The sequence below is a fragment of the Theropithecus gelada genome, chromosome 1 (assembly GCF_003255815.1).
Source record: "Theropithecus gelada isolate Dixy chromosome 1, Tgel_1.0, whole genome shotgun sequence".
Taxonomy (NCBI): domain Eukaryota; kingdom Metazoa; phylum Chordata; class Mammalia; order Primates; family Cercopithecidae; genus Theropithecus; species Theropithecus gelada.
Window position 1 is genome coordinate 164756030 of NC_037668.1, and position 21672 is coordinate 164777701.

At 54.2% G+C, this 21672-nt stretch overlaps 1 protein-coding gene across 4 annotated transcripts in view; it reads left to right on the top strand.

The window, feature by feature from the left end:
- Positions 1 to 21672, top strand: part of KIF21B (kinesin family member 21B) — a 54922-nt gene that overhangs the window by 16179 nt on the left and 17071 nt on the right. For all 4 annotated transcript variants that reach the window (XM_025359554.1, XM_025359573.1, XM_025359562.1 and 1 more), the window contains exons 4-26: positions 1350 to 1499; positions 1602 to 1736; positions 2111 to 2278; positions 2589 to 2704; positions 3263 to 3458; positions 4692 to 4881; positions 6238 to 6301; positions 6414 to 6632; positions 7057 to 7138; positions 7551 to 7668; positions 8442 to 8633; positions 10649 to 10848; positions 14579 to 14686; positions 15237 to 15305; positions 15824 to 16056; positions 16250 to 16397; positions 16641 to 16835; positions 16930 to 17031; positions 18068 to 18233; positions 18456 to 18507; positions 18646 to 18703; positions 19786 to 19991; positions 20069 to 20143. In XM_025359554.1, coding sequence (XP_025215339.1) covers positions 1350 to 1499; positions 1602 to 1736; positions 2111 to 2278; positions 2589 to 2704; positions 3263 to 3458; positions 4692 to 4881; positions 6238 to 6301; positions 6414 to 6632; positions 7057 to 7138; positions 7551 to 7668; positions 8442 to 8633; positions 10649 to 10848; positions 14579 to 14686; positions 15237 to 15305; positions 15824 to 16056; positions 16250 to 16397; positions 16641 to 16835; positions 16930 to 17031; positions 18068 to 18233; positions 18456 to 18507; positions 18646 to 18703; positions 19786 to 19991; positions 20069 to 20143 — 3242 coding nt within the window. The remainder of the gene's footprint in view (positions 1 to 1349; positions 1500 to 1601; positions 1737 to 2110; positions 2279 to 2588; positions 2705 to 3262; positions 3459 to 4691; positions 4882 to 6237; positions 6302 to 6413; positions 6633 to 7056; positions 7139 to 7550; positions 7669 to 8441; positions 8634 to 10648; positions 10849 to 14578; positions 14687 to 15236; positions 15306 to 15823; positions 16057 to 16249; positions 16398 to 16640; positions 16836 to 16929; positions 17032 to 18067; positions 18234 to 18455; positions 18508 to 18645; positions 18704 to 19785; positions 19992 to 20068; positions 20144 to 21672) is intronic.

A 21672-nucleotide genomic window follows, 5' to 3' on the forward strand; every position in this document is an offset into this window, starting at 1 on the left:
TGTGTGTGTGTCTGTGCGTGTGTGTCTCTGTGTCTGTGTGTGGGTGTCTGTGTGTGTGTGTCTCTGTGTCTGTGTGTGTCTGTATGTCTCTGTGTCTGTGTCTCTGTGTGTGTGGGTGTCTGTGTGTGTGTCTGTATGTCTCTGTGTGTGTGTATCTGTGTGTGTGTGTCTCTGTGTCTGTCTGTGTGTGTCTGTGTGTCTCTGTGTCTGCATCTGTGTATCTCTGTGTCTGTTTGTGGGTGTCTGTGTATGTGTGTCTGTGTTCATGTCCATGTCTGTGTCTTGCTGCTTGTGTATCTCAATAAGCTTCTCTCTCACATCTCTTTGTTTTCCTCCCTTCCCTGTCCTGTTGCCATGGAGAAGCCCAGAAGAGCAGGTTCCTAGAAAATCAGTTCCATAGGGTGAACCACAAGATGTCGAATGATAGAGTGTGTCTACCCCAACACATACAGACAGACGTAGGCCCCCATCTGCGCCATCCTTTCTATCTCCTCTTCCCCATTCATGTGGAGTATTTTTGTCCTTTTAGGGCTGTCAGAGCCCCAGATGTCAGAGGGCTGCAGTCTCCCCCTTAGTCCCACAGCATTTTCTTGGCTGCTGCCCTAGCTGCCCCCATCCCTTATTCCACTCCTCAGCCCTAGCTCCCTGCCTGCTGAACATCCCAGATCTTCAGCAGATGACACATTCCCTGCCAGCAGTTCCAAACACAGGAATCTCCTTGGCTGAGACCACCTGAAATGGGGTGACTGCTCCTGGCCAGGCCCCCTCCCCACGATGGTCTCACCAGGCCCTCTCCAGGACACTGGGCCACAGTGGCGTGCTCTCCATGCCCACCTGCTGGCAAGCATAGGGCAAGGCACACAGGTGTGTTCCTCCCCTTTGAGAGCTTGTCGTCACATCAGAGACAGTCAGGGCCAGGGCATGGCTCCCCTGGTCTCCACTGAGCTCTGTCTCTGCCCTCCCTCATCTGGAATCACATCCCCATCTACTCTTTCCCAGACCAGGAATACAACAGGATCTGCTCAAATTGTGGCCACATCTTCCTCATCTCCTACATCTGGGACCCGTATGCCTTTGTCCTCTTTTGGTCCTTAGCCCCTGCTATGACCAAGCTGCTGGCTGCTGGTTCCTTGAGGATGAGGAACAGTGTGCAGCCTCCAGCTAGTTCTGCCCAGGGCCCAGCTGCCTCCTGCCCGTGTCCTGCAGAAAGGCTATGGGATTCAGAATCCAGAGGGGACCCACAGCCTCAGTTTCCACATCTGTAAAACAGAGATGGTTTATAGGCATGTGGCAGCCACCTAGGGCCCCACTGCATGCCCTATGAATTCAGCTGTTTCCTTCCTGCACAGCTCTACAATGAGGAGATCCTTGACCTGTTTGACAGCACCCGTGACCCTGACGCCCGCCACCGCAGGTCCAACATCAAGATCCATGAGGATGCAAACGGTGGCATCTACACCACCGGCGTCACTTCTCGCCTCATCCACTCCCAGGAGGAGGTGAGCATCTGCTGGAGGTCTGGAGCAGGCCCAGGGCATCCTGAAAGGGCAGGGGCTGGCACCACAGTAATCCCAAGCCCTCACTTCTGCTTCTGTTTCCAGCTGATCCAGTGCCTGAAGCAGGGGGCCTTGTCCCGCACCACAGCCAGCACCCAGATGAACGTGCAGAGCTCACGCTCCCATGCCATCTTTACCATCCACCTGTGCCAGATGCGCATGTGCACCCAGCCCGACCTGGTGAGGAGCCTGCAGGGGGCCCAGGAGCCAGCTTGCTACAGGGTATCCCAGGAAGGGCAAGATGAGGGGCCACAGATTCAGAGACAGCAAACCAGATTGAGGCTGGCCTCTGCCATTTGTTGACTTTTATATTTTTCTTGAGCCTCAGTTGCCCGATTTGTAAAATCAGTTAATGATCTCTCAATCATGGTGTTGTGAGGATTAAATGGAAATCAGGCTTGAGCAAGTACTCTACACGTTGTCAGATGCTCTGCATGTGCGAAGGGCAAGGTATTTGGCCGTCCGCCCTGCCTCTCCTGGACGGCAGTACTGTGAGCAGGGGAGCCAGTGAGGTAGGCGAGGGCTGGGTGAGTCAGAGCTGACTTCTGTTGCAGGTGAATGAGGCGGTGACTGGGCTTCCTGATGGTACACCTCCCTCGAATGAGTATGAGACACTCACCGCTAAGTTTCACTTTGTGGACCTGGCCGGCTCAGAGCGGCTGAAGCGGACAGGGGCTACTGGCGAGCGGGCCAAGGAGGGCATCTCCATCAATTGTGGCCTGGTAGGCACCTGGCGGGTCATCAGCCCCAGCACCCACACAGCTCAGTCTCAGACCCCTCCAAGGCCCTGCAGTCCCACGCCTGCTGAGTCCTCCTTGGACATCTTGCCAGTTAGCCCTTCGCTCTCAGGCCTCAGCCCTGCCCCCAACTTCCCCGTTTCACCAGTTTATCCATCTGCCTATAAACCCACCCAGGGAGCAAAAGGGCTGCTGGGGCCAGAGAGGCAGGTACAGATGGTTTGGGGATTTTCTTGTCCCTCCCTACCCTTCTCTCCCTGAGTGACTCTTGAGTGCCAGGGTCTGTCTCCCACAGCTGGCCTTGGGCAATGTGATCAGCGCCTTAGGGGACCAGAGCAAGAAGGTGGTGCACGTCCCCTACAGGGACTCCAAGCTCACTCGGCTCCTCCAGGATTCGCTGGGGGGCAACAGGTATCTGGTGACCAACACCCAGGGAAGGGACAGGGGAGGCAGGGAGGTTCCTGGAAAATAGTGCCGTGTGGGTATGGTGCAAGCCTGCCCCAGGAGGAGAAGGCCTTCCCATCCTAGGCTGCAGGTTTAGGAGGTAGGAACCTTGAGGTGCTTTATGACCTTTAGGCAGCTATGGTCAGACTCAGTTTCCTTATCAGTAAAACAGGGAGAGACATTCTCGGGGAAGTCATATGACCCAGGCAAGATGATAGATGAGAAATGCTAGAAAATTCAAGGCTGTGACTCATCCTCATCACCAAGCAAAGGACTCTGGCAATTATGCATCACCACCTCCCCAGCCTTGGTAGCCGCCTTTACTATGGTTACCTGCTGTTGCAGTGAAAACTCCTGGCTAGATGGTCCAGATCCCCACATCCCAGGTTCTGTCCTGAGTGCCCACATGCTTTGGGCATTAAGGTAGTAGGGGAAAGGGATGGGAGCAGGACCTCTGCCCTGAGGCAGTGCTTCTGGGGGCTGGCCGTGTCCCTCATCCTCACACCAGCCTTTCTGCACCCCCAGCCAGACCATCATGATCGCCTGTGTGAGCCCCTCAGACCGAGACTTCATGGAGACCCTCAACACCCTCAAATATGCCAATCGAGCCCGTAACATCAAGAACAAGGTGGTAGTGAACCAGGACAAGACCAGCCAGCAAATCAGCGCACTGCGGGCTGAGATTGCTCGGCTGCAGATGGAGCTGATGGAGTATAAGGCGGTGAGCATGCTTCTGGGCATTGCCCAGCACCCCTGCTTGGAGCTGGTGCTCCATATGCACCCTCTGCCCTGCAGCCTCATCCTAACTTCCTCAGCATCCCTCCCACCTCCCTATCACCCACCATCCACTTTGGACATGACTGTTGAGCATCAGTTGTGTGCCAGGCATGATGCTCACTGTTAGGGACTCACCCAGGTGAATCAAGCACAGTCTGAGCCCTCAAGATTTTAGAATACTAAGTCCAAGAAAGAAGGGCTCCCCGGCTTTTGTTGCATAGATCTTATGCACAGGGCAGACACTCTCCAGGGTGTTTTCATGTCTGCCGAATGTGTTGTGTTGGAACAGATAAGACTGCTAGACTGGCACAGAATCACTGATAGAGGGGCCCACAGGAGTATCCAGTGTGCTGCAGAGGGGCAGAGGAGAGAGTTGGCCTTACTTGCTTGGATGGTCAGAGAGGACCCATGGAAAAAGGGGTCTTTTATATGGATTTTGAAGAATGAATGAGGTAACAGCAAAATGAGATGGGGCAGCCATTCTAGGTAAAGAACAAGCCATGCACAAAGGAACAGAGTGGGAAAAAATGGGTCCTTTGGGGGAAATGTCTAATTCTATGTGACTGAGACAGAAGTCACCAATTGGTAGCCCATGGCCTGAATCTGGCACATAGATGAGTTTTGGTTTGGCTTGCACTTGTTTTAAAAGAATACAGCTTAGTTGTCAACCTTTCTGAAAGTCAGGGAGTTTCAGTTTTGCTATAAATTTTAAAGATCTAACAACTTATGGTACTAAGTTGACTGGAGAGGCATAGGGACTGCCCCTTTTAGACTAAGTCTGGGACTTTCTTAGCTCCAGTCTCTACCACTCCCTATTGTCTTACAACCAGCCTGACTCATTTATGCCAACTGCCTGGCAGAGAGAGTTTTGACCCTTGGACTAGAGTTTATGGAGATATGAAAATACACTGTGGAAAGTTAGGTCAAGTAAGATTGTGAGAGGCCTTGAGTGGCTGGTTACAAAATTTGGACTTTTTATTGTCAAGGAGAACTGTGTAAGGTTTTTGCGTGTTGGGGACCAGCAGCTGTGTTTTAGGAAACCTGGGGCAGGGAAGACTGGTGATGCTGCCATATACAGGGGAAGGCCAGGGCACTGGCAGAGGGAGAGGCACCATCAACCCCTTCCTCCACCTGTGAGCTGTGCCGCCTGACTGCTCCCCTTTGCCCCTGCTCCCAGGGCAAGCGAGTGATAGGAGAGGATGGCGCTGAGGGCTATAGCGACCTGTTCCGGGAGAATGCCATGCTACAGAAGGAGAATGCGGCCCTGCGGCTGCGGGTGAAAGCCATGCAGGAGGCCATCGACGCCATCAATAACCGCGTCACCCAGCTCATGAGCCAGGAGGCCAACCTGCTGCTAGCCAAGGCTGGTGAGTTGGGCCGTGCCAGGTCATGTCAGAGCACCAACAGGCTAGGAACCCATCTCTCCACACCCACCCCAGAGTATCAGGTAGACTAAGCCAGCCAGTCAATTCACAGTTCAACTCATTTATGCATTTTTTTTCACTTGATTTTAAAACATTTTTGTATGGCACAAGCAATACATGAACACATCCTTCTTGTTCAACATGCAAACAATACATCACTATATGAAGCAAAAGATTAAAATCACCTGTCCCTGAACCCTCCACCCCAAGCCCTCTCTACGTCTCAGAAGGAACCTCTGTGAGCAGCTTGGTGTGTATTTTCCCATGCCTTTGTCAGTATTTGTTTCAAGTATGAATGTGTATTCATATACATTCTTAAATGTGTGTATGATATAGATTACTTTTTCTATGTATGAGATTATATATATTGCTCTAAGACTTCCCTTTTTCATTTAGCATTATGTTTTATAAATCTTTCCATATTAAACCTACTTCTGGTTCACGCCTGTAATCCCAGCACTTTGGGAGGCCAAGGCAGGAAAATCTCTTGAGCCCAGGAGTTTGAGACCAGCCTGGGCAACATAGGGACACCTAGTCTCTACAAAAAAATACAAAAATTAGCCAGATGTGGTGGCACGTGCCTGTAGTTCGTTACTGGGGAGGCTGAGATGGAAGGATTGACTGAGCCCAGGAGGTTGAGGCTGCAATCAGCTGTGACTCTAGCCTGGGCGACAGAGCAAGACCTTGGCTCTAACCAAAAAATAAAAATTTTAAAAAACCTACTTCTCTTAATCTTCTGCCATGGTGTCCCATATGTAGCAATGATGAATAAATTTATTACAATAGCCTTCTAGTGATGGGGATTTAGGTCAACAGTGCTTGTATACCTCTGTGCGAAGTATTTTTTTCTATAGATTTCTTTTTGGAAAAGGCCCATATGAGCTACCCTATTCGAGGAACAGATATAAGAGCAGTAGTATCAGCGGTGAAGACCCTCGCTGCTATTTATCTTTTTTTTTTTTTTTTTCCTCTGAGACGGAGTGTTGCTCTTGTTGCCCAGGCTGGAGTGCAATGGTGTGATCTTGGCTCACCGCAATGTCCACCTCCCGGGTTCAAGTGATTCTCCTGCCTCAACGTCTCAAGTAGCTGGGCTTAGCAGCATGTACCACCATGCTCGGCTAATTTTGTATTTTTAGTAGAGACGGGGTTTCTCCATGTTGGTCAGGCTGGTCTCAAACTCCTGGCCTCAGGTGATCCGCCCGCCTTGGCCTCCCAAAGTGTTGGGATTATAGGCCTGAGCCACCGCGCCGGCCTATTTATCGTCTTCATCGCACCCTCCTTCCCACCTTCCCATTCCAGGCGATGGCAATGAGGCCATTGGCGCACTGATCCAGAACTACATCCGGGAGATTGAAGAGCTGCGGTGAGTGAGTGAGCCCCGCCCCGGCAGGTGTGCACGGGAAGGGGACCTCGGCCAGGTGACGCCAAGTGGGTGGCAGCTCACTCGGCCCCGCCCACTCGCTCTTCCCCCGCAGGACAAAGCTCCTGGAGAGTGAAGCCATGAACGAGTCCCTGCGCCGCAGCCTCTCACGGGCCTCGGCTAGGAGCCCCTACGCCCTGGGTGCGTCTCCAGCCGCCCCGGCCTTCGGGGGCAGCCCAGCCAGCTCCATGGAGGATGCCTCGGAGGTGATCCGTAGGGCCAAGCAGGACCTGGAGCGGCTAAAGAAGAAGGAGGTCAGGCAGCGCAGGAAGAGGTGAGTGGAGTGTCGTCCCCGCCCACGAGAGCCCTCAGATCGCCCCAGTGGACCCTGCCCGTCCCCCAGGAGGACTGCTGCCCACCAGCTGTTTAGGAGGGAACCTCCACGTCCCTAGCCCCAGGGGCTGCCTCAGTATTGCTTGGGAATTCGTGGCGCAGATTTGCTCAGCCTTTTGGGCAACCTCCCTCCCCCACGTTCTCCCGCCATATGCTTTCCCCCAAGGAGAGGAAGGACTGAGCTGAGCCAAGGTCAGCTCTGGGTGGCCCTAGGGAAGAGCAGCGGGGCTCTCTGCAGAGTAGGAGCCAGCGTTTTCCCCGCCCTCTGGTGAGAGGCCTCCTGTCCTGCCGCTGCCGCCACCCTGCCTGTGTGCTCAAGGCAGGGGCGGCCTTCCTAATCCAGCCTCCCTGCCCTCCCTAAGCAGCCCCGAGAAGGAAGCCTTCAAAAAGAGGGCAAAACTCCAACAGGAGAACAGTGAGGAGACGGATGAGAACGAGGCCGAGGAGGTGAGGAGCACGGCCTGTCCCACCTCACCACATGCATGCCCTGTGTCCCTGCTGGGGTTGGGGGCCCCATCGCATCCTTGTATAGAGTGAGGGAGGTGGTTGAGTCTGCATCCAGTTGATCCTTGTATTTCCTTATATCTCTGACTGGTTACCATGGTGATCTCCATCCCCTAGGCCCCCACCTCATCCCAAATGGATGATGCAGGTGGGGAGGCCCTCCCAGAGGGGTTCTGCGGGGACGCTGGGGGAGGCGGCGCTCTTCCGGGAGTGGGGGGTGGGCTGGGGGGCTCAGCTGTGGCCTGCCCCAATCCCCACCCTCCTGACACACCTGAGGCATTGTGTCGGGACGCACCTCTGCTTCTGGGCTCCCCTCTCTGAGGCCAGGCCCACCCCAATGGTGCCTGGTGCCCAGGAGGAGGAAGAGCGAGACGAGAGTGGCTGTGAGGAGGAAGAAGGGCGAGAGGATGAAGACGAGGACTCGGGCAGTGAAGAGAGCCTGGTGGACTCAGACTCAGACCCCGAGGAGAAGGGTGTGTGGGCCTGGGCTGTGGGCTGTGGAGGATGCAATGCCTGGCTGCCAGTGCCCAAGGGTGGGATTGCGCCCTGCTCAAAGATTATGATGTCCATGCCCCAGCACTCCCAGACATGAACCCAATGACAACAGCATCATGATGGGAATGACAGCGAATACTTCCTGGTCGTTCATTAGGTGCCAGGCACTGTACTTACCTTAACCCTTTGAGCGGCTGGGTTCTTTCAGTCTTCACTGCAACTGTATGCATAGGTGTTGTGAGCTTCCCTATATTACCACAGAGGAACAAGCTCACATGGGTTTAGTGACCTTTCCCAGTGTGGTCCATGCAGAGCAAACGTGAACATAGGCCTGACTGGTGCCAAAGCCCTCTCCTCTAAATGGAGATGCCTGCCCTTTCAGGCCTGCCTGCTGCCAGCCCTGGCCCTAGCCCTGTAAGGTGCTCTCAGCCATCCCACCCTCCTCCACCAAGCTGGTCCCACGTCATCTGGAACAGGTGGATGCTGGCCTCAGGAATGGCTGGGCTGGGAAGGACGTGTAGGTCCCCCCTGGCAGCTCCTGAGTGCCACCTTGCCTTTCTGGAGCCGCTTTTTAAATGTGTTGCTCCTTCTGGTCGCATTCTACCTGCATTGGGATTTATCCTTTTGCTCTCTGGTCACTGATTGGTTGTGGCTGACCAAAAGAGGGTCCCAGCTCCCCAAGACTGGCACATCTGCTCCCCATTTTGCCCCTCACCCTAACGCTGGGCTGGGCCTCTCTGTGCCCCTATAGAGGTGAACTTCCAGGCGGACCTGGCCGACCTGACTTGTGAGATCGAAATCAAGCAGAAGCTGATCGATGAACTGGAGAACAGCCAGCGGCGGCTGCAGACGCTCAAGCACCAGTATGAGGAAAAGCTGATTCTGCTGCAGAACAAGATCCGAGACACACAGCTGGAGCGCGACCGCGTGCTGCAGAACCTCAGTGAGGCCAGCGCCACGCCCCTCCACCCCATCCGGACCCTCCCTTTCCCCTGAGCCCCTCCTCTGTCAAAAGCAGCTGGCGTGTTGGGGTTATCCTGGCCTTCTAGGCAAGGGACTTCCCAACCTTTCACTTTGGCCCTTTGACCCACAGTTAAAGGTTCTTATGTCTAACCCTAGTTCCTATGAAACATTCTAAATTGATTTGTTGTTGTTGTTGTTGTTATTGTTGTTATCGTTGTTTGCTATCATGTCACGTATTAGAATTCTTTATATACCTAGGCACACGAACATGACATTCCCAGCCTTTCCTCCTGCAGTCAGTTCCTTGGGTCTTTTCCTTTGGACCTGTTTGTAAACGTTCTTGCATTCTATCTTCATTATGCTGCTCTTCAGCCCATTCATTCCATTTTTTATTTATTCGTTCATTGATGTGCTTATTCAGCAAACACATGTTGAATATGTCTTATAGAGCAGACATTGTCCTAGTGCTAGAGATATTGGAGTGGACAAAATCCCTGCTCTCGTGCAGCGTACATTCTAGTGGGGAAAGACAGACATAAAAGAAAGAACAGAATCTGTAGGGTGTCAGATGGTCATAAGTATAGCCAGGAAGGGGAACAGGAACTGCTGAAGAGTGAGTTGGAGTTTTGTTTTGTTTTTTGTTTTTGTTTTTTTGAGACAGAATCTCATTCTGTCACCCAGGCTGGAGTGCAGTGGCGTGATCTTGGCTCACTGCAACCTCTGCCTCCCGGGTTCAAATGATTCTCCTGCCTCAGCCTCCCAAGTAGCTGGGACTACAGGCACCCACCACCATGCCCAGCTAATTTTTGTATTTTTAGTAGAAACAGGGTTTCACTATATTGACCTGGCTGGTCTTGAACTCCTGACCTTGTGATCTGCCTGTGTCAGCCTCCCAAAGTGCTGGGATTACAGGCGTGAGCCACTCCATCTGGCCGAATTGGAGTTTTTTAAAGGATGGTCGTGAAGACTTTACTGAGCAAAGACTCGAAGGAGGTGATAGTGCTAGAGCAGCACCAACCACGGGAAGAGCGTCCCAGGCAGAGGGAACAGGAGATGCCAAGGCCATAAGGCTGCCATGTGCCTGACATTTTGGTAGAATGATGAGGGGACCAGGATGGCTAGAGCACAGTGAGAGGGGACAGGTTGGAGAAGAAATGTCATTATAAAGAGGTTGCCTTATACTCTGAGGAGACGGGATGTGTGGCGTTTCAAGAGAGCTACATGATACCAAATTTAAAAGCATTTTTAAAAGACTACTCTGGCTGCTGCATGGGGGAGTGAAAGTGGAAACTGGAGACCACTTAGGAAACTGTTCTACTAAAGATCCCAGGAGAGGTGGCTTAGGAGGTAGTGAGAAGTCAGATTCTGGATATATTTTGCAGGTTGAGCCAGAAGACTTTGATTGCTGGGAGGCGGATGTGAGGGAGAGGGGAGCCAAGGATGCCTCAGGGTGTGAGCTTCTGGAAGGAGCATGATGCTGTGTACTGAGATGGGAGAGGGGTAGGAATGAGGAGTTGGGTTTTGTACCTGTTAAGTTGGAGATGTCTGTTGGTAGTTCTGGTAGGAGAGGCCAAGAGTGGAGAATCAGCTTATTCCTTGTGCCCTGGCCCACACCATTCTGTCTTCTCTTGCTAACTCTTCCCCTTCCCACGGACCCCAGCTCTTTCCTCCAACACTGGATCATGGGTCAGAACCCAGCCAGCATGAGTGAGCTACAGGACCCTCATGGGAAGCTGGGGACCAGGGCTTCAGAGATCCAAGATGAAAACACCCCTGCCCATTTCAATAGGATGTCAGAGCAGGAAGGGGCCTTGGGCATCGACTAGTCTTAACCCCTCATTCAAATGATGCAACAGGCTCAGAGAGGGGTATGAGTTGCCCGAGGTCATACAATGGGACTGGAACAGAGGCTTCCTGTGTTCCCCCTTGATGTCCCTATATTTAGTGGGAGCCCTTAGGGACTCAGCACCAACAGCTGCTTCTTGTTGCTCTCAGGCACCATGGAGTGCTACACGGAGGAGAAGGCCAACAAGATCAAGGCAGACTACGAGAAGAGGCTGCGGGAGATGAACCGGGACCTGCAGAAGCTGCAGGCCGCCCAGAAGGAGCACGCCCGGCTGCTCAAGAACCAGTCGCGCTATGAGAGGGAGCTGAAGAAGCTACAGGCCGAGGTGGCTGAGATGAAGAAGGCCAAGGTAGGGGTCGAGGGTGTGAGGAGTGGGACCTGGAGTGCACGTGACATCTTCTTAGAATCCACTCACCATGGTAAAAATAATAATTGCCGTCAAGTGTGGATTCTCTTCTCCATACACAGCATTACCTAGTTTGACCCTGTCTTGACCCTTGACACAGTCCTCTTAGCTAAGTGCATCATCCAAGGCGAAACAACCTGCCCCAGTAGTGGGGCTAGTGTGCAGGGATGCTGGGGTGCACAGGGTCGTGTTCAGGGCAGGTGAGGATTTCAGGGGACCCCACTCGGTGGGGCTGCCTCCTGTTGGGGAGGCCGCAGCACACTTGCTTCGGGTCTGCACAAAGCGCACAGGAGGCCTCTCATTTGGTGCGATCTGGCTCTGAATGATGATAGTAACAGTTGTCATCATTTGAACATTTACTATGACCAGGCTCCAAACTAGTCATCTCACATGCATGATTACATTCAGTCCTTAGAAGAACCTCATGAAAGAAGTCTATTATTATTCTTTTATATATGAGAAAGTGAGGCTCAGAGAAGTTAATTCCAGCTTCCAAGAGGTAGCACTGGGATTTGAACTCAGTTCTCTGGCTCCCAAGCCACTGTGTGTTGCGGGTGGCACAGCGCCTCCCTTTTCTACTTTGCCACCACTCAGAGTGCTCTAGTCTCTGGGACCTGGGGTCTGCCCCTGCTCTTCTGACTTCGGGGCTCAGGCTTGTGTTTCCGGTGTCTGGTGTGTTCTGGCTCTCGCCTGGGGCTCAGCAGATCCATGCTCCCTTTCAGTCCTCGCTCCGTCTGGGCCTTCCAAGCCCTACATTCCTGCCTGCTCTGACCCTCAGCCCTCAGTAGAGCCGAGATCCCCACAGCCCTGGGCTAAGCCCTGGGCACGGGTGGCAGCCCCAGCAAGCTGTGAAGGGCTGGCCTTGGGGACAGAGATGTAGGGAAGGGGAGCTCCCCGGTGCTTGAGGCTGATGGGGCATCTAGGAGTCATCGGTAGCTACACCCTCCCGGCCGACTCAGTATGCAGAGGAGAGAGGCAATGCAGTGGTGGCTGATGTAGATTCTGAGAAGAGGTGAACCCATAGCTGTCATTGAGGCCCAGCCACCTCACCTGGGCAGGCTCTGTCCCCAAGCCTGGGCTGCAGGTCTGGAGGCTTCATCAGCCTGACCAGAGTGGAGAAGTCCCCGCCTTGCTGTGCTCATACCTGCATGGCCTGGGCTAGCCCCAAGGAGCCCCCATTTGCACCATGTCCTTCAGTGTGTTCACCCTGTGGTGTGTTGAGACTCTAGTGTGGACTCAAGTACCCAGATCACCCAAGGGCCCCAGGCACCTGCTCATTAGCAGGGAGGGACTGGTGGGCCTTCATTATCTCAGGTGGAACAGCACTCCCACCAGGGGCCTGCACATTCTGCAGCAGCTTCTGGAGCACTTCTGCGGTGCGCTTATGTGCGTCCCTACTCTGTCTCCCTGGGGGTTCCCGGCTGGTGCCTCTGCAGGATACCCTATCCTGTCCTGGCCAGCTCACATCTCAGCTGCAGAGGCCCTGGAGAGCCTCATGAGGGAAGATGCTTATATGGCTCTGAAGCCGGGCAAATAATATAACGCCAAGATGCATCTGACAGAAGGCTCATGTGTAGACCTGTGTTTCAGTCTCTGGATTGCTGAGCTGCTTCAGCCACGTGCCCGGCTCTGTCCACATTGACCGTGCTCTTATGAACCCAGAGCTAGAACCTGAGAGGAACACCCTTGGGTCATCCCAGGAGGGGCCCAGGCTTTCTGTTGGAGGGACAGAGGGTGCAGCAGCCAAGGATTCAAACCAGACACTGTGAGAGCCAGTGCCCCAGAATCCTCCCATGGCTGTTCAGCTACAGGGCCCCAGCGATTCACAGAATGGAACTGGGGTGGAGCTTGCAGCCACAGCGTCTCTCAGAGAGAGGCCACAATGCCTTCTACCTTAAACCTGTGGAGTGATGCTAGTCTCGGGTACCATGGCCTGTTTCTGCTTGTCGTGTGCCTGGAATGTGCTCACCTGTTCTGAGACCTTTGCCTCTGTGGTAGCCACCATGGAGTTTGGCCATACATGCAAAGTCAGCTGGATGGGTCTTTGACCAGGAAGACATAGCACCTCCCCAGGAATCCTTAAGCTCCTGACCCCAGAAGATACCTGACACCTTGGGTTTGCACACAGCTCCTGGGATGCTGGAGTTTTCAGGTCCACTTTTAGCCAAGGGTCTGGCTTGTTCTTCTAGTCCTTTGGGAGAACACTCATTCTGGACCCCACAGCCCCAACAGCAAGCAATCCCTCCTATTCTCTGCAGATTCACCCCAACAGAGCCTGCCTGTCCTCCCACCCTCCCAGAGAGAAGCTGACCCTGCTGGCCATTAACCCACTCCCTCATGCCATTTCCTTCTTCTTTCTCTCTCTTTTGTTTTGTTTTGTTTTAAAGGCAGAGTCTTGCTCTGTTGCCTGGGCTGGAGTGCAGTGGCCCTAACACAGCTCATTGCAGCCTCAACCTCCTGGGCTTAAGCAATCCTCCTACCTCAGCCTCCTGAGTAGCTGGGACTATGGGCACACACCACCATACCAGGCTAGTTTTTGTATTATTTTTGGTGGAGACAGAGTCTCACTATGTTGCCCAGACTGATCTTGAACTCCTAGAATCAAGCATTCTTTCCACCTTAGCCTCCAAAGTGCTAGTGCTGGGATTACAGGTGTGAGCCACCGCGCTCGGCCTGTTTCCTTTCTTGACTGTTCTGAGGGCAGGGCAGATTGATGACATTCCTGGTGATGTCCGAGGCTTCAGTGGCAGAGGAAGGATCAACTGTCATGTGTTTCTCATGCCCCTGTCACTTGGAAGGTGTCCAAAACCCTGTGTACATTACACTTGTATGTTCTGGGCGCCAGGAATAGGGAGGCAGATGCCACAGGGCCCCAGGTCAGTGGCCTCCCAGCACATAGAGTTGCGTCCGGCCACACTAATGGTGCTCTCTGTGCCTTTGGCTACATTTCCAACAACTCTGGGGTCCAGGTTCTCTGTGCTTGGTCCCTAGCTTTGCTGACTTACCATGGAGCCATCCCTGGGGCTGCAGGAAAAGCCGACTGGAAGGCAATGATTTGTTTTCGGAATAGGCCATCTATTACTAGTTTTATGAGTTTAAGCCCTTTTGTCTCTCTGAGGCTCATTTCCTTGTTTATAAAACAGGAACGATAACGTCTCTCTCATGATTGTCATGAGGAGAGTGCCTGGCATATAGCCGGATCTCAGTAAATAATGGTGGTTTTTATTGCTGTCACCATGAGCCTGGCCATGAGGGCCCTGACCTTCACCTCAGCCCTGTCTGCAGCTCAGCCTTCAGTAGGGAAGAGGATTAGCTGCCTCCAGCAACCCAGACTGTTTCTGGAATGGCCACAGGACAGTGGCTGTGGGTGAAGGCCACCAGGGGCTGTGGCATTCCAAGCAGCGAGGGCCACAGTTGGGCCCTGCGGAGTGGGGCACCTGCACTGCTGGGCTGGCTGTGAGGCCACTCCTTTTGGCAGGTTGCCCAGATGGCTTCAGCTCCTATGGAGGAGTGGGAGGTAGAACCCCTCACTTCAGACCCTGAGGCCCTAAGCCAGGGTTGCCTGGCTCGCCACTGTCCCTGCTCCATGCCCTCAGAGCTGGCCCCTCCCTGGAGAGTGTGGGCCACCTGCCTCCCAGTCCTGTCTCACCACCATCACCTCTGCCCATCCCAGGTGGCCCTGATGAAGCAGATGCGTGAGGAGCAGCAGCGGCGGCGGCTAGTGGAGACCAAGAGGAACCGGGAGATCGCACAGCTCAAGAAGGAGCAGCGACGACAGGAGGTGAGGGGTGGCCCTTGAGCCTCCAAGGAGCCTTTGGCCCTAGCCAGCCTCCTGGTGCACCTGGCTGCCCCTCCTGACCAAGCAGGCCTTAATCTCCACTGTCCTAAGTGGTAGTGGTCGTGCTTAGAGGACAGTGCAGCCTGTCAGAGAAAGATGAGACCCTGTGGCTTCTGGTCCAGCCCCCACATTTAGTTAAGAGGAGGGACTTGAGCCCTGGAGAGGGGAAAGAACTTGCTCAAGGTGACCAGCAAGCCGGAAATGTGCAGCTTCAGGCCCTGCAGAGAAGTCCCAGTAGGGCTGAGCCCTCTGCTCCAGGATTCTTCCTCATTGGAGGGAAGAAGAGGCTAAGGAAATTGCCCTTGTGGAGAAAGCAGACTTCACTGCAACCTCTGGGGAGGGGAGCTCAACTCTGGGTCCCACTTTATCAAGAGTTTGGCTGCATGAGAATCACCCTGAAGCCCAGGCTTTCAACTACAGAGCTAGCCAGCCTATGCACAGAGAGGGCTGAGGTGTCTGAGTGTGGAGCCCAGCCCTCTTCTGTCTCTCACAGTTTCAGATCCGAGCTCTGGAGTCCCAGAAGCGGCAGCAGGAGATGGTCCTGAGGAGGAAGACCCAGGAGGTGAGCTCACTGGAGGGGCTGACGAGGCCTTGGCCCTGCTGCGCATGTGTGCGTGCAAGTGTGCGTGCGTGCGTTGCTTACCTTCTCTTTTGGACCTCCAGCTTCCTCGTGGTGGAGTAAAGGAAGCATTTCCCAGTTCTGCCAGAGCTGGCAGGGAGAGGAAGCAAGCCCTGCTTATGGCCCTGGCTCTCCCTACTTCCATTCAGCAAGTGTAGTTGGTGTCCAAATTGTGTCCAACCTATTAGAAGGGCCTTTCTCAACAAGAGCTCAGGCTGCAGGGCAGACTGCAGGCCTATTCCCAGATGCCTGAGCTGTGCATTAAAAAAAAAAGAAGGTGACAGCCTCTTTTGTGTTCACGTCACATCAAACAGAGATCCCTTGGCCCTTTTGCAGCCCAAGCCCAGTCCAGCACAGAGCAGCCTCTGTGTTCCTGCTGCCTGGCACCCCAACCTGGGCCCTTCTGTGTGGCTCCAGGCCACCCAGCTCACCGGCTCCCTCTTTTCTCCCTGCTGCCCCAGGTTTCTGCACTGAGGCGCCTGGCCAAGCCCATGTCTGAGCGGGTGGCAGGGCGTGCAGGACTAAAGCCACCCATGCTGGACTCTGGGGCCGAGGTGTCGGCCAGCACTACCTCATCTGAGGCTGAATCAGGGGCCCGCTCTGTCTCCAGCATCGTGCGCCAGTGGAACCGCAAAATCAACCACTTCTTGGGGGACCACCCTGCGCCCACTGTCAATGGCACCCGGCCTGCCCGGTAAGGTGGACTGGCAGTCCTCTGGCCTGGTGGGCAGAGGGGGTGGGAATATGGGGCAGGACCAGGGTGAGGAAGAGGGAAGCTCTTGGGAGTGCTCTGGGTCCCCGTGGCTGTCAGCTCCAGGTAGGGGGTTCAGTGGAGCTGTAGAGGTTAAAAGGAGTCCCATCCAATCCCCTTTGCCTATGTCTCCTAGAAAGAAGTTCCAGAAGAAGGGGGCCAGCCAGAGCTTCAGTAAGGCAGCAAGGCTCAAGTGGCAGTCCCTGGAGCGACGGATCATCGACATCGTCATGCAGAGAATGACCATTGTCAACCTGGAGGCTGACATGGAGCGACTCATCAAGGTGAACCCTGCCTCCCCCTTCTCTCCCATCCCACCCCTCTGCCTATGCTCTGTCACCTCCAACTTCTCTGGCTCTTCAAACCTTTCCCCGCCCCACCTCCCTCTGCTCCTTGTGCCTGCTCTGGAATCCCGAGGTGCTGGGGGGACCTCACAGGCCAGCCTGTGGTGGGAGCTATGGGCAGGGCTAGGCAGCTACCTGAGGCCTCTCCTTCATCACAATCACCACCCTCCCCTCTGACCCCAGAAAAGGGAGGAGCTGTTCCTCCTGCAGGAGGCACTGCGGAAGAAGCGGGAGCGGCTGCAGGCTGAGAGCCCCGAGGAAGAGAAGGGGCTACAGGAGCTGGCCGAGGAAATCGAGGTGCTGGCAGCCAACATTGACTACATCAATGATAGCATCACCGACTGCCAGGCCACCATCGTGCAGCTAGAGGAGACCAAGGTATCTGGAAGGCTGGGCCTGGTGGGGCAGAGGCGGGAGAAGTGGGTGGCAGGGGCAGCCCCAGGCAACAGGGCTCTCTGCCTCCCGGTCCTAGGAGGAGCTGGACTCCACAGACACATCCGTGGTCATCAGCTCCTGCTCCCTGGCTGAAGCCCGCCTCCTGCTAGACAACTTCCTCAAGGCATCCATTGACAAGGTAAGCTGGGAGTGTACCTGGGCAGGGGTCTCTATGGGCACAGATGCCTCTGTGATATACCCTAGTGTGAAGCCCAGGGGACTGGCTCCTCCTCACCTGCATCACTCACAGGCTAGGATAAGCCACCTAACCTCTGCACCTCCCATGCCACAGCCATAAAGCTGAGAGGATGACCGTACCAAGCTTATAGCTTGCTGTGTGACTTTAATGAGATGCTGTGTGTAAGGGATGTGGCCTGGCATCTGGCACACAGCAGGGCCTCTGTTAAAGTTGACCCTGGGTGTCTGGCCCAAGCCTATCCAAAGCAGTGCTGGGCTTGAGTCTGTTGGAGGTGGAGGGAGAAGTGTGTGTATGTGGGTATAGGGGAACGACAGACAGACCACATTCCACCCAGGAGGGTTTACACCAGAACATCAGGTGTCCCTTGACGTTTCTTGGACTCCTCTCCTCTCTCCTTGACAGAGGGCTAACCAGAGGATGTGCCTCCTTCTCTCCTGGGGCCTGTGGTCTCTGGGGACAGACCCTACATGGTGTGAATCTGTGTAACTCTGGAAGGAGACAGGAGACTCTGCTGACTGACCCCTGCCCCGGGCCCCACTGAGCTCCTCTCAGCTCTGCTTTGTGTCTGGGGACTTTGTGAGTTTGCTAGGGCTGCCATAACCAAGTACCAGACTGGGAGCCTCAAACAAGGGATTTATTTTCTCCCAGTTCTGGAGGGTAGGAAGTCCAAGGTCCAGGTGTTGGCAGGGCTGGTTTCTTCTGGGGCCTCTCTCCTTGGCTGTAGATGAATATGAGTTTTGGGAGGACGTAACCTGGCCCATAATAGGGTGTGTCCTAAGGTGACCGTCACTTAATGTGTGTATGTGGGAGCTAAGGGGGCTGGCGGCGCTCTCAGGTCTGTGCTAGGTACAAGGGTGATGTTGGGAGCTGGAAGGGAGCCCTCCAAGGTGTCTTGAGGGATGCAGGTTGTGTGATATGGGGGACCCTCAACCCCAGGTCAGGAAGGGTAACTCCAGGCTTTGTTCCCTGCCCCCAGGGACTGCAAGTGGCACAAAAGGAAGCCCAGATCCGGCTGCTGGAGGGCCGACTGAGGCAGACAGATATGGCAGGCTCCTCCCAGAACCATCTGCTCCTGGACGCCCTGCGTGAGAAGGCCGAGGCTCACCCCGAGCTGCAGGCCCTCATCTACAATGTGCAGCAGGGTACGGGCAGGGGTGGGTGGAAGCTGCCAGCTCCTTGGCACTCCAGTGCTCTCGAACTCGGACCCCCAGGAGGCCCTCACCTCCCCCAGAACCACCCCTAACCCCCACCAGGAGCCCTGGTCTGATTCCAGTGGGTGAGAGATAGGAGGGAGACCATCATCCCTCCCCCGACACTTGGATGAGGCTTCTCAACCCCTTTCCCTCCCTCCTGCCCTCCCACAGAGAACGGCTATGCCAGCACCGATGAGGAGATCTCAGAGTTCTCTGAGGGGAGGTGAGTTTGCAGGCTGGAGTGAGAGGCTGGCTCTCAGCATGTACCTGGGGCTGGTGGGAGGAGTTGCCATAGGTCCCAGGGCTGAGCCTGAATTTGGGGGCTCCTCAGGATCCTGAACTCTCTCTGCTTCTTCTTCAGCTTCTCCCAGTCATTCACCATGAAAGGGTCCACCAGCCATGATGATTTCAAGTTCAAGGTGAGCCCCGCTGGAAGTCAGGCAGTGGGTGCAGCAGGGCCAGCCTCCCCACAGCCTGTTCCCTGCTTACTGTCCCTCAGCCATAATACAATATTGTCCCCAGTTGGGAGGGAGGTGCCAAGAAAATTTAGCCTGGAATTGGGGGTTGTCCAGATAGGTAACCTGTTACAGCCCATGCCTTCTGAGGTGGGTGGAAGGTGGAAGAGTGACCGCTAGCCTCTGCTGCCACCCTGCTGGCAACAGCACCATAACTAGGGGCTCCGCTTTTCAAAAATATCCCCTTTCCCTCACCCATGATTCTACCTCATGCACTGAGTCAAAACCTACCTCTACATGTCTGGTTATCTTATGTGCACACAGTCAATTCCACCATATGAGAGTCAGTAATAAGGAAATTTACCTAATAGCGAGGGATCCGTTTCATTAGACTGAAGCAAGATGCAGGGTTTTTTAAGGAGACAAGGAGGGAAAAAGCTTCAGACTGGGAATAGCAAATTATGCATAGTTTTGAGGTAAACGGATTAGCTGGTGACCTGCAAAGAAGTCAGGCTGGGCATCCTGTGTTTACATAGTCCAACTACGGGCAGTGAAACCATTTCAGTTGCTCTGGATTCTCCAGAAACCCTGAGAGTGTAGCTGTGGAACACAGGTGATGTCTGTCTGGGTCCTTCCATCAGGTCTTCTACCTTAGGCCAAGACAGCATCATTTCTCTTGTTAGAATTTCCGGGAGGGCTAGGTGTAGTGGCTCATGCCTGTAATCCCAGCACTTTGGGAGTCTGAGGCAAGAGGATTTTGTGAGCCCAGGAGTTCAAGACCAGCCTGGACAACATGGCGAGACCCTATCTCTACAGAAAAAAAAATGTAAAAATTATCTGGGTATGGTGTCTGTGCCTATAGTCTCAGCTGCTCAAGGAGGCTGCGGTAGGGGGATCACATGAGCCTAGGAAGTTGAGGCTGCCGTGAGCCAGGTTTGCACCACTGTCTCAAAAAAAAAAAAAAAAAAACATAGAATTTCCCCTGGCTCCCCTTTATGTGCCATGCCATTTGGGCAAGTTGATCCACCCTGTTCTTCCTTTCCCAGAGTGAACCCAAGCTGTCTGCCCAAATGAAAGCTGTGTCGGCCGAGTGCCTGGGTCCCCCACTGGATATCTCCACCAAGAACATCACCAAGTCCCTGGCCTCCCTTGTTGAGATCAAAGAGGATGGAGTGGGCTTATCTGTCCGAGACCCCTATTACCGGGACAGGGTCTCACGCACCGTCAGCCTGCCTACCCGGGGCAGCACTTTGTAAGGACGGGAACAGGAATGTGGGTTGGGGCAGGGGTGGAGATGGGTCTGGGCCTCACTGGACTCTTCTGTTCCAGCCCCAGGCAGTCTCGAGCCGCAGAGACGTCCCCGCTGACGAGAAGGAAGTCCTATGACCGAGGGCAGTCCATTAGGTGAGATCGTGTTCTAGAATCTGCTCCAGAGTCACCACCAGTCTAGTCCTTGGGTTCATGAGTGGCTGTGATGTTCTGCTCTGTTGATCATCTTGTGCACAGTATAACCTGGGCCAGCTTGACTGAGCCATTCAGCTTCATCCAATGGTCCCTTCCCCACCCTGTCAGGTGTGGACTCAAGAAATGGGCCAGGCGTGATGGCTCACACCTGTAATCCCAGCACTTTGGGAGGCGGAGATGGCCAGATCACTTGAGCCCAGGAGTTTGAGACCAGCCAGGCCAATATGGTGAAACATCATCTCTACTAAAAATATAAAAATTAGCCAGACATAGTGGTGCATGCCTGTAATCCCAGCTACTCAGGAGGCCGAGGCATGAGAATGGTTTGATCCTGGGAGGCAGAGGTTGCAGTGAGCTGAGATCATGCCACTGCACTGCTGCCTGGGTGACAGAGCGAGACTCTGTCCACAAAAAAAAAAAAAAAGAAAAGAAAAGAAAAAGAAAAAGAAGTGTAATCTCTATAATGCACTTTAAAGTGAATAGCCGAGCCAGGTGCTGGAAACTGTTTGCTGATGTGCATCCAATACAAGTGGCTTTGTAGTGGCTGGGATTAGTCATTGCAGTGAGGTGCTTCAGCCCCTTTTCGTGACCATGGGTTCTGGGGAGCTTTCAGGTCTTTTTAAGGCCTTATCGTGTGAGAGGAGATTAGAAATTCAAAGGAAAGGCCAGATGCAGTGGCTTACGCCAGTAATCCTAGCACTTTGGGAGGCTGAGGTGGGTGGATTGCCTGAGCTCAGGAGTTCAAGACCAGCCTGGGCAACACGGTGAAACCCAGTCTCTACTGAAATACAAAAAAATTGGCTGGGTGTGGCAGCATGCACCTGTAATCCCACTTACTTGGGAGGCTGAGGCAGGAGAATCGCATGAACCTGGGAGGCAGAGGTTGCAGTGGGCTGAGATCACGCCATTGCACTCCAGCCTGGGTGACAGTGCGAGACTCCATCTCAGAAAAAAGAAAAGGAAGGAAAGAAGAAAAGAAGGGAGGAAGGAAGGAAGAAAGGAGGGGAGGAAAGGAGGGATGGAGGGAGGAAGGGAGGAAGGAAGGAAGGAAGAAGGGGGGAGGGAAGGAGGAAGAAAAGAAGGAAGGAAGGAAGAAGGGGGAGGGAAGGAGGGAGGGAGGAAGGAAGGAAGAAGGGGAGGGAAGGAGGGAGGAAGGAAGGAAGGAAGAAGGGGGGAGGGAAGGAGGGAGGAAGGAAGGAAGGAAGAAGGGGGGAGGGAAGGAGGGAGGGAGGAAGGAAGGAAGGTGGGGAGGAAAGGAGGGAAGGAGGAAGGAAGGAAGGAAGAAGGGGGAGGGAAGAAGGAAGGAAGGAGGAAGGGAGGGAAGGAGGGAGGGAGGAAGGAAGGAAGAAGGGGGGAGGGAAGAAGGAAGGAAGGAGGAAGGGAGGGAAGGAGGGAGGGAGGAAGGAAGGAAGAAGGGGGAGGGAAGAAGGAAGGAAGGAGGAAGGGAGGGAAGGAGGGAGGGAGGAAGG